This window comes from Mus caroli, chromosome 7 (genome assembly GCF_900094665.2).
Source record: "Mus caroli chromosome 7, CAROLI_EIJ_v1.1, whole genome shotgun sequence".
Lineage (NCBI taxonomy): Eukaryota > Metazoa > Chordata > Mammalia > Rodentia > Muridae > Mus > Mus caroli.
The window spans coordinates 58,638,724-58,649,640 of record NC_034576.1 but is presented as its reverse complement, the minus strand read 5'-3'; the positions used below and the strand labels follow the sequence as shown (position 1 = coordinate 58,649,640).

At 44.1% G+C, this 10,917-nt stretch overlaps 1 protein-coding gene across 1 annotated transcript in view; it reads left to right on the top strand.

Annotated features, from left to right (window-relative positions):
- The first annotated feature begins 9,839 nt into the window (after nucleotides 1-9,839).
- Nucleotides 9,840-10,917, top strand: part of Nipa1 (NIPA magnesium transporter 1) — a 39,937-nt gene continuing 38,859 nt past the window's right edge. The window contains exon 1 of the mRNA XM_021167566.2: nucleotides 9,840-10,025. Coding sequence (XP_021023225.1) covers nucleotides 9,866-10,025 — 160 coding nt within the window. The 5' untranslated portion in view covers nucleotides 9,840-9,865. The remainder of the gene's footprint in view (nucleotides 10,026-10,917) is intronic.

Genomic DNA, 10,917 nt, shown 5'->3' with positions numbered 1-10,917 from the left:
CAACTTTCCTCATGCACAGATCAACCTAAGACACGGGGCCCGGTGGCGATAGGGTTACCCTATGACAGGAAAGGCTGTGACATTGGAGGAACGACCTAAGACAGGAGCCACAGTGGATGGGCATAATTACACAGACCTAGTCCAGCCTCAATTTAATAAAATAAAAAGGGGGAGATGTGGAGAGTTGTGCCGTGAGCAATCACCATTATAAGATGGTGCTGGCCTCCACTGTGCCTAACTAGTAAACAAGCCTTCTACGCAGGTGCGAGAGTGAATCCACTCCTAGTCACTGCTCATCTTGGGGCGTAGTAGTGGGGTGATGGGCGAGCAACAAACCAGGAGCTGACACGCCATATCAGGTGCTGAAACGCCATGGCTGAGGGCTATATAAGCGACTCCATTTTCTGGGGTCGGGGTCTTCCCTCTTGAAGAAGCAATAAAGCTTTTACTGCAGAAGATTCTGGTTGTCCCGAGTGTGTTCTTGCCAGCGGGAACAAAAGCTTGGGATAACAAACGAAGGTAGGCTATCAAAGTAACAGTCAATCATTCGAATAAATCCTGAAGAGCCAAAAGGAGGTAAACCAGTTTGGTTCAGGGGTTATTGCATTTTTTGTTGGTGGTTTTTTGTTTGTTTGTTTGTCTGCCTGTTTGATTTTGTTGTTGTTGTACTGTTTTTTGTTTTTGTTTTTTACCAGGCAAGGTTTCTCTGTGTAGCACTGGCTGTCCTGGAACTAGCTCTGTAGACCTGGTTGGCCTTGAACTTACAGAGATCTACATACCTCTGTCTCCTGAGCACTAATATTAAAAGTATGCACCACTGCCAACTAACAAAAACAAAACATTGTTTTAAAGCTAAGACTGAGTGTTCAAAATTGCCTGGACGACAAAAAGAACTCAAAGACTTGTATTTACATATAACATCTGCCTTAGTTACTGTTCTCTTGCTGCAGAGACACCATGAATTAAGCAGCTATAGAAGACAGCATCTAATTGGGGGCTTGCGTATAGTTTCCGAGGGTTAGTCTATGACCATCATGGCAGGAAACAGGCATGCATGGCACTTCAGTAGTAGCTGAGAGCTTACTTACATCCCTGTTCCAGGCAAGAGGCAGAGCTTGAGACCGGGCCTGGCATGAGCTTTCTGAAACCTCAAATCCCATCCCCAGTGACACACCTCCTTCAACAAGGGCATAGTTCCCAGTCCTTCCTAAACAGCCCACCAACTGGGAACTGAATATTCAACTGTGTGGAAACCTATGGGGCTCATTCTCACTCAAGCTACCATACCATTATTCATTTAAAAAAGTAGAATGACATGAAAGATTGAAAGATAAATGGGAAAACTGTAAGAGAACAGTGTAGATAATGAACATTGTATTATATAATACATTATATACTCATATATATAACAAATATATATGAATATATTCCTATATAATATATATTTGAGAGCTCAAATAAAAATGGAACTATTAATATGTAGTCTTTCTAAATGCTATATACCTTAGCAAATGGGAGAAAATGAATACCCCCAAAAGGTAGGATGCTGGCTAGTTTGATACCCAAGATAGAGTTATTTTAGAAGAGAGAACCTCAACAGAAAAAAAATCCCCCAGGAGTCTGGCCTGTGGCACTTATAGCCTTGATTGATGACTGATGTGGGGTGCCTAGCTTACTATGGTCAATACTATCCTGCTGCCCCATGTCCACTTCCCCCCTTGGGGTAGCCAGGATCATTGCACAGGGAGCTGAGTTGTAGGGAGGAGAGCTCAACAGGGAGTGGTTGGGTACAGTACGGGATCTCAGTTGTTGATGAGTGTGCAGGCAAAGGACACACCCAGGAACAGCTTTGGAGAACTGGTTCATTTATTGGGGGGAGATGTATTGATGTCCCCAGGGAGGTGGTCAGGGTCTCTGGGGAAAGGTTTGTGTGGCTGTGAACCATTGGCCAGAACAGGGGTGTTGGATGATATTTCATCTACAAACTCAGGGGCTGTAGGTTGCAGAGTGGGGGGTGGCAGAGGGCTTATAAAGTCAAACAAGAAGCCTAATAACTGTCAGGGTAATAAATCCCTGCTAGGGTTGATGGTGGGGGAGCCAGCTTTATGGTGCCAGGTTGGGAGCAGGGGAAGTGGCCAGCTCCTGCCATCCTCATGTTTGAGGTATCAGGGTGGAAGCTCCCTTGACCCTTCCTCCATAACCCTGGACCATTTCGGTTCCACATTATCCTTGGGCTGGTTGGTGGTCATAGGTGCTATACGAAAGCAGACTGAGCAAAATTTGGAGAGAAAGCATCACTCCTCCATGGCTTCTATTTCATCCAGATTCCTGCCCTGCTTGAGTTCCTGCCCCAACTTCCTTTATTGATGGACTGTGATATGGAACTGTAAGCTGAGTAAAACCCTTCCCTTCCCAAGTTGCTTTAGGTAGTAGTGTTTTATCACAGCAATAACTCCTTAGAGAGAAATGGATACTAGCAGTGGGGCATTGCTGACAGACTGAACCTTCTGTTTTGGGGAGGATTTTGGGGGCATTTGAAACTTGAAGCTGGGAAAGTCATTGAGTGCTCAGAGCTCAGTGTACCATTCTGTGGGAGACTTGAAGATAAGAGTATTAAGAAAAATGCAGATGATGAAGGCTTGACCTCTGAAGTTTGAGAGCAAAGCAAGAAGTCTATCAGTGGGCTTTGGTGATATTTTGAAGTAAAAGCAATTAAAGTGAAATCCTTGCTTTTCTGAGACCATCAGTGCCAGACAGCTAGAGCTGAGGAATTAGCAGTGATTAAGAAGGAACCAGTATTACTGAGGCGAAGTCTTCTGGGAATGTTTCTGCAGAGTCAACACAAGAAACTGTGGTCCAGAGTGGGGTAGGGGACAAGGCTTCATCTCATACTGACAGCCAAACTGGGTAACATATAGGAGTCACTCAGGTGATACTGACCTTAAAGGTATTATGGAGTCCTAGTGAACAACTGAGACTTGGTGTTTTGTGCCAGGCCTGAAGTCCTTGAAGAGAAAGAAGCCAAAAGGGGACATTGATGAAGGTAAAGCCCCAGATGCAGTAGAAAGTCCAGGGTTGAAGTGATCATGGAAAGAAGATGAGGCTTGGCACCATGGGGGCACAATTAGAGCCATTGAAGAGAATCCAGGAGAAGCTATTGGTGAAAGTGCAGCCCAGAAGCTGCAGGAGACCCCAGCATTTCAGAAGTGACAGTACCATTGAATGACTGCCATGGACAACAGCCACTGCGATTGGAGCTGGCCTGAGCTTAGGAGATGAGCAGATGTGTGTTGTGGATAGCTATGCAAGCCCTTTGGAGAGAGTCAGAAAACTGTGAGTCCCTAAAGGCTGCCACTGAGCTTTACACTATGGACTTGGGTTTTGCCTTGACTTTGTGGCTGTGTGACTCTGCCCTGGCTCTTCCCTCTTGGAATAAGAAAGTATGAGGCTTATTTTATTCTACAGGAGCCCACAGTTGAGACATTTTGAAAGTTTAAGGAGACTTGGTAGTTTTACGGAGATGTTGTAGTTTCAAAGAGACTATGGATATTTTAGAGACTCAGAATATTTTTAAAAGATCTAAATTTTGATACTTTGGATGTTTTAAAGTGGCAGAACTTATGAAGTGTTTGGATTTTTAAAGATCTGAAACTTTTAAGTGTTGGGATGTATTATATTGTGGTATTAATATTAACATGCCATCTTGGGTACAAATGAGGAAAGGAAGTTTTCAGTTGAATAGTAATGTATTTGTATGTCAAGTTAACAAGGAATCCACTTTAGAAGAGAGAATCTCAATTGATAAAATGCCTCCTGGGGTCCGAAGGGCAGTATTTTGGTGCATTTTCTTGCTGTGGGAAGGCCCAGTTCATTTTGAGTGATACAAACTGTGGTCCGGGGAGCTAGAAGAAAGCAGGTGAAGCAAGCCATAGATAGAAAGTCAGTATGCAGCACTCTTCTATAGCCCCTGCCTCCAGGTTCCTACTCTGAATTCCCTGGATGGTTGTCTTAGCTAGGGTTTCATATCTGTGAAGAGACAACATGACCAAGGCAACTCTTACAAAGGCAAACATTCAATTGGGACTGGCTTACTGTTTCAGAGGTTCTCTCCATTATCATAATGGTAGCAAGCATGGCAGTAAGTTGGCAGATGTGGTGCTGGAGGAGATCTGAAGGCAGCAAGGAGGAAACTCTTCTACAGGCAGCCAGGAGAAGGCTTGAGTACACATATGAGACCTCAAAGTCCCATCTCCACATTGACACACCTCCTCTAACAAGGCTACACCTCCTCCATAATGCCATTTCCCATGGGCCAAGCATATTCAAACCACCACAATGATGAACTAGAAACTATAAGCTGAAATAAACCCTTTCTTCCCCAAGTTGTTTTTGGTCATGTTATTTTATCACAGCAATAGAAATCTAAGACAGGCAGTGTCTTAGTTATGGTTTTCATTGCTATGAAGAAAGGTCATGACCATGGCAACCCTTATTTTGTTGTTTTGTTTGTTTGTTTGTTTTTTGTTTTTTTTTGAGACAGGGTTTCTCTGTGTAGCCCTGGCTGTCCTGGAACTCACTTTGTAGACCAGGCTGGCCTCGAACTCAGAAATCTGCCAGCCTCTGCCTCCTGAGTGCTGGGATTAAAGGCGTGCGCCACCACGCTCGGTGGGACCATGGCAACTCTTATAAAAGAAAACATTTCATTAGGACTGGCTTACAGTTTCAGAGGTTTAGTTCATTATCATCATAGTCAACATGGCACTGTGCAGGCAGACATGGTGCTGGAGAAGCTGAGAGTTTTACATCTTGATCTGAAGGTAGCACAAGGAGACTGCGTACCACACTGAGTGTAGCTTTAAGCACAGGAGACCTCAAAGTGACATTATTTCTTCTTTAAACTACAAAGTGACATTATTTCTTCTTTTCTCATCCCAAGGAGTCAAATGATGTCATCTAACATTGAAACAGAGTTAAGAGACACATAACTCCAAACAGTTTGATTTTACTAACTTTACTTTAGACATATGATGTAAAAAACGTCACCCTACAAGGCAAATTGAAGCATACTGAATGTGAGAACAGTTTAAGCCAAAATGATGATGATCATCCAGTGGGAAAATAATTCTACATGCCCAGTAAAAACAAATAATTTCAATGTTGCATTAAAGGAACACACAAGCCAAATGCAAGTAGCTTAACAAGAAAATTCTTTTTGCAAAAAGCATGCACCAGAGTCTGAACTTCTTGGTCAAGAGGTCTCTGCACTTTATCCCTGGTAAAGATGATGACTTTGGCCAGGCAGTGGTGGCACACACCTTCGATTCCAGCACTTGGGAGGCAGGGACAGGCGGATTTTTGAGTTCAAGGCCAGCCTGGTCTACAGAATGAGTTCCAGGACAGCGAGGGCTACACAGAGAAACCCTGTCTCGAAAAACAAAAACAAAAACAAAAACAAACAAAAGAAGATGGTGACTTTGTCTCATTCTACTTGTTGGAGTAAGACTTCACAACCTGGTAGTCTTGGTTAGGGTTCTATTACTGTGAAGAGACACCGTGACCATGGCAACTGTTACAGAAGAAAACATTTAATTGAGGATGGCTTATGATTTTAGAGGTTTAGACCATTATTGTCATGGCAGGAAACATGGCAGCCTGCAGACAGACATGGTGCTACAGAAAGAGCTGAGTTCTATATCTTGATCCACAGGCAACAGCAGGAGACTGTGAGCTACACTGGGTTTAGGCTGAGCATAGGAAACCTCAAAGCCCTCTCCAGCAGTGATACACTTCCTCCAACAAGGCCATACCTATTCCAACAAGGGCATACCTCCTAACAGTGTCTCTCCTGATAGGTTAAGCATTCAAACACATTCAAACCACCACACTGATGCAATTGCCTAATTATGCAAAAAGGCTAGAGAATGATTAAGAAGATGTGAATTCTTATGGGGCTAACTACCTTTGATAAAAAAGATTTAAAAAAAAAAAAGTAAAAAAAAAAAAAAAGAAAAAAGAAAAAAGAAAAGAAACAGCAATAAAACCTGTTAGGTTTCTGAGGCAACATAAAGAAATGGCAGAACGAGACCAGAATCCGACTTTATCAGACAGAATTGTATTCATTAGTGCATATAGCAAGGGACAGCCTCTTTCCTGTGAGCAATGGAAGGGTCTGCCAAGGGAAAAAGATAATTACAACCCTTTTTAGGGGCAGGCTGACAGGCTTTGTGAATGAGCAAATTGTTGTAGCCATAGCCCACATTTCTCTCCTGTAATGTCTCCTTCCTGAAACTGTTTGCCCAAGGTGAGACATACTTCCTTGGGAGATGGCTGTTCCTATAGATATTTCTTCCTGTGCTGATGGATAACAGCTGATCAAGGTCATCTGCAATCTCTTGGATTCCTGTTTTCACAACCAAGGCACAGTATCACTAACCACCATTGATAGGGGAAAAGTATCTACCTTTCAGGCATTATACAGAAAAAGTTTCCAAATGGCCTCAAGGGTCTAGTTTATAGATGAAAAACAAACACTGTGCAATAAGAAGACACCAAGGAGATTATAGGAAATGGGTTATTGCAATTACATCGATTAACAGGAATTGCACAGATGTTGATTGGTTGTCAGGTACACATTTTAATAATAAGTAGGGCAAGGTGCTAGAGCAATAAGTAACCTCAAAGGTTCAAGATTTTTTTTTTTTTACAAATATGTGTTAGTTATTTTTCTATTGCTGTGACAAAAGCCATGGTGATCGAGACCACTTAAGTGTTTAGTTGGGCTTACAGCTTCCAAGGGTTAGAGTCCATGATTTCCACACAAACGCAGGGTGGCAGGAACAGCTGAGATAGTACATCTTGATCCACACATAAGAGGCAGAGAGAGCTAACTGGGACTTGCAAGAGCCTTTTGAAACCTCAGAGCCTACTACCAGTGACACACCTCCTTCAACAAGGCCACACCTCCAAGTCCTAAACATTTCTACCAACTGGGACCAGCATATGAACCTATAGGAGCCAATCTCATTCAAATGGCCACCTTTCACTTCCCGCTGTTCTGCTACCTTCATTTGCTGAAATTATCCATGGGAGTTATTGCTTATTTCAAGAACTGTTTTTTTTTTTTCTGTGCTAACAATAATCTAAGCTTAGTCAAATACTCTGATACTAAGCTACACCCCAGATCCTTTTTGAGACAACCTCATTGGCCTAGAACTTGAAATTACCTTCTCATTGTCTCCTGAGTCCTGGAATTATACTACTATCCTTGGCTTAAAAGTAATTTAGAAAATAATAAGCTTAAATAATGATATTTTGACCATTGCAAATGAAGCTACAATGAATGCTGGTGTGAAAGTTTATATGAAGTGTCTGTTTTTTAAAAGAATTTTTTTCACTTTTAATTACACATATGCATGTGTATCTGTATGAATCATATGCACTTAAGTGGTCAAAAATAAGCTTTGTAATATTAAAAAATAATAATAGACTGGAGAGATCCCTTTTTAATTAAGAATATGCTTTGGTCTTGTAGAAGACCTGAGTTCGATTCCCAAATCTACAGTAGCACACAATAGCCTGTAACTCCAGCTCCAGGGGATCCAACAACAGCCTCTGCAGGTACCTGCACTCAAGTATACACACATATACATATGCATACACACACACACACACACACACACACACAGTTACTAGTAAAAATAAACATTATTTTTTTTAAAAAAGCAGACACTTCATATAAACGTTTATACCTGTCTTCATTGCAGCTTAATTCACAATGGTTAAAAGATACAAGAAGGAGCTGAAAGATGGCTCGGCCATAAAGAGTACTCACCACTCCTGCAGAAGACCTGGGCTTAGTTTTCAGCAGTCATGTGGCAGTTCACAACTATCTGTAACTCTAGTTCCGGGGGAACCAGGGCCCTCTTTTGACTTCTACAGGTATCAGGAACACAACTAGTATACACCCATACATGCAGGCAAACATACAGGTAAAAAAAATTTTTTTAAAGAGATGCAGATAAATTAACAAAATGCTACATATGAATCTGACTGAATACTACTCATGCGTAAAAAAGGGATGAAGTTGTTAAAATTAAATGTGGTACAATGTGTTTCAACCCTGAGTATACACTCCAAGCAATAGGCTAGTCACCAGGGACATTCACCATAATGTGAAACAGCCAGAATCGGCAAATTCACAGACACTCATAGCTAATTGCCGTCTATCTTGGCTTGCGGTGATGTAGAAATGAAAGTGATGGAAAAGTTTTCAAAGAGAATAGTGGCAGATGCAGCTGTGCACTGGGAACATAGCTAGTGCCACTGAAGTGCACATTTAAAAATGGTTAAAATAGTTAGGTCACAAAGCAGGCCTGTGTCAGTGCTGCTGACAATATCTGAAGACAACCGCTTGCACCAGGCCAGGTTCTTACCCAGTGAACAGAAAGGTTATAACTGAGTACACAGGAACCTAAATTCAGCATTCCTCAGTTTCTGGTGGTCAGAAATTCCCCTTTTCTTCCCTGACCAGTCAAGGATCTCAGGGAAAGGTCACCTGGTTTCTGATCAGCTCAGTCTGTAACAGATCCAAGTCCCTACACCAACTCTCAGACTGTCTGGCCAGCAGGTCTCCTCTCCATAAATCTGACAAGGCTCATTTGGCAGGATGCTATTCTCCAGTCTCTGGATCAGCCTGGCAGTTTGTCCCCTCCCCCCCCCCCCAAAAAAAAAAAAAAAAAAAAAAAACTCTTACTACCCTAGTTCAGTGGTTTCATTTGCCTCACTGACAGAAATGGTGACTTTTATGAGTAAATTATCACCCTGAAGGAAACAATGGTAGACTGGCTTAGTAGGGTGTTGGTGGGGATGGTTTTTAAAGACAGGGTTTCTCTGTGTAGCCTTAGCTGTCCCGGGACTCGATCTGAAGAGCAGCCTGGTCTTGAATTCACAGAGATCTGTCTGCCTTTGCCTTCTGGGATTAAAGGCCTTCAACACAACTGCGCTGCTAACCGTACAGTAGTTTCAATGCATAAATAGTCCAATTTTCTATTGCTTCAGCAATAACACTGCGTTATAGAGTTTCAAAAAGACATGTATACTTCCTAAACAAACTTTTTTTTAAATTAGTTTTCAATATAGCATGATTATAGAATAGAAAAACAAACACTTGGAGCAACGTAACAACCGACAATCTGATGAATGGTTTGATACATTATATTTTCATAGACATCACACAGCTATTAAAACAATAATTGTGTGATAACATGGAAATAGATTGCTACGTAACACTCAATAAAAGACAAAAAAAAAATGTGCATTGCCTTTGAAAGCCTGGGAATGGCCCACAATACTTAGTGAGAGTTGGCGAAGTGAGTCAAAATAACTTTCTCTTATAATCTTGATATACTTTATTAAGAATTAAAATGAAACACTACAGTATGATCACAAGGTCAATGATCTAGAGTGAAGGTAGCGGACCTCCCAGGGAGCAAAGCAGCAAAGAAGAAAGCATCTCTTTGGTAGTACAGATCAGAGTTCCTAGAAGACCTGGGCTCCTCTGGGGACAGCTTGACCATCCCCACCAGACGCCCTAGGGCTCTTGGTACTGCAGAGCTGTCTGCCCCAGGCGCTGCACCAGCACGCTTTACGGAATTATTATACTACGCACACAGACCGCAGAAGCCTTTCGGCTCCTCCTCTGTCCCCACCGCATGGTTCCCATTCACCCCCTAAGCTCGCTCCCACCCCTGTCTTACTTCGCAGTCCGACCCCGAACTCCGGCTCCCTCTCCGCCCCGCCCCGCGCCGCTCCACCAAGCCCGTGGGGCGCGGCGCGCGCACGCGCAGCGGAGGGCGGCGCGGGCGGCATGGGGACTGCGGCGGCGGCTGCGGCGGCCGGGGAGGGGGCGCGCGGCCCGAGCCCCGCCGCCGTGTCGCTCGGCCTGGGCGTGGCTGTGGTGTCCAGCCTAGTGAACGGGTCCACGTTCGTGCTGCAGAAGAAGGGCATTGTGCGCGCTAAAAGGAGAGGTAGGGCGGGCGGAGGTCGGGCCGGGGTCCGCACCACGCGTCTGCGGGTGTCTGTGCACAGAGCACGGGCCGGCTCCCCTGGCTACCCCGCAGGCATCACCTCCGCATTCTACGCGGTCTCCTTCTGTCTCTTCTCAGCGACCCGGGAGGCCTTATTCACTCTTTCAGGAGCCCTTCACCGGACATCTTGCCCCGTTCCTATACCTGTCCAGTCCTCCAACCCCTACCCCGCAGCAGAGCATCGGGACAAATGCTCAGCTTGGAGCCCTATGCCCAGAGGCCCTCACTCACCTACTGTCAGGCAAAGCTTCCTATTCATAGGATCCAGAGGTGGGTGGAGCCAGGCCTGCCTTTCACTTAGACTGGGCCTGGGGTGCTCTTGGGAGAACACTTGGTGGTGTGAAGAAGTAAGGGTGTGTGGTGGGTCCAGAGGATGTACTGTCTTCACTGAGGTGCCCATTGTCACCCTGATTGCAAGGTCTGTTCTTCCCGGCGGCTTTTGCCCTGGGATCCTTAGATAACTTACCTGTGGTTGTCTGAAGTGTCTAAAGCGTGAAGAAAACATCAAACAGGCATGCAAACGGTCCTCCCACCCCCTGCTGAGGATGCCCTGGGTCAGCCCGTCATCAGATATCACTCCATAGTGATAGGGAAGTGGGATAAGGCACAGAGACCTTCTTTGTCCATGCCATGTCATTGTGTTGAGAGGCCTGTGACAGGCACTGCATGTAAGAGGCAGAATACTTTGAAGGGGAAAGTAAACATTGCTTTCAGAGAAACCAAGAAAGGCTTGTGGTTGGAGCCACAACCTCAAGAGCTCTAAGGGTAACGACCTGGTTGCCAATGTATGAGAGGTAAATACACTTATTAGTTCCAATTCCAGAACACGTTT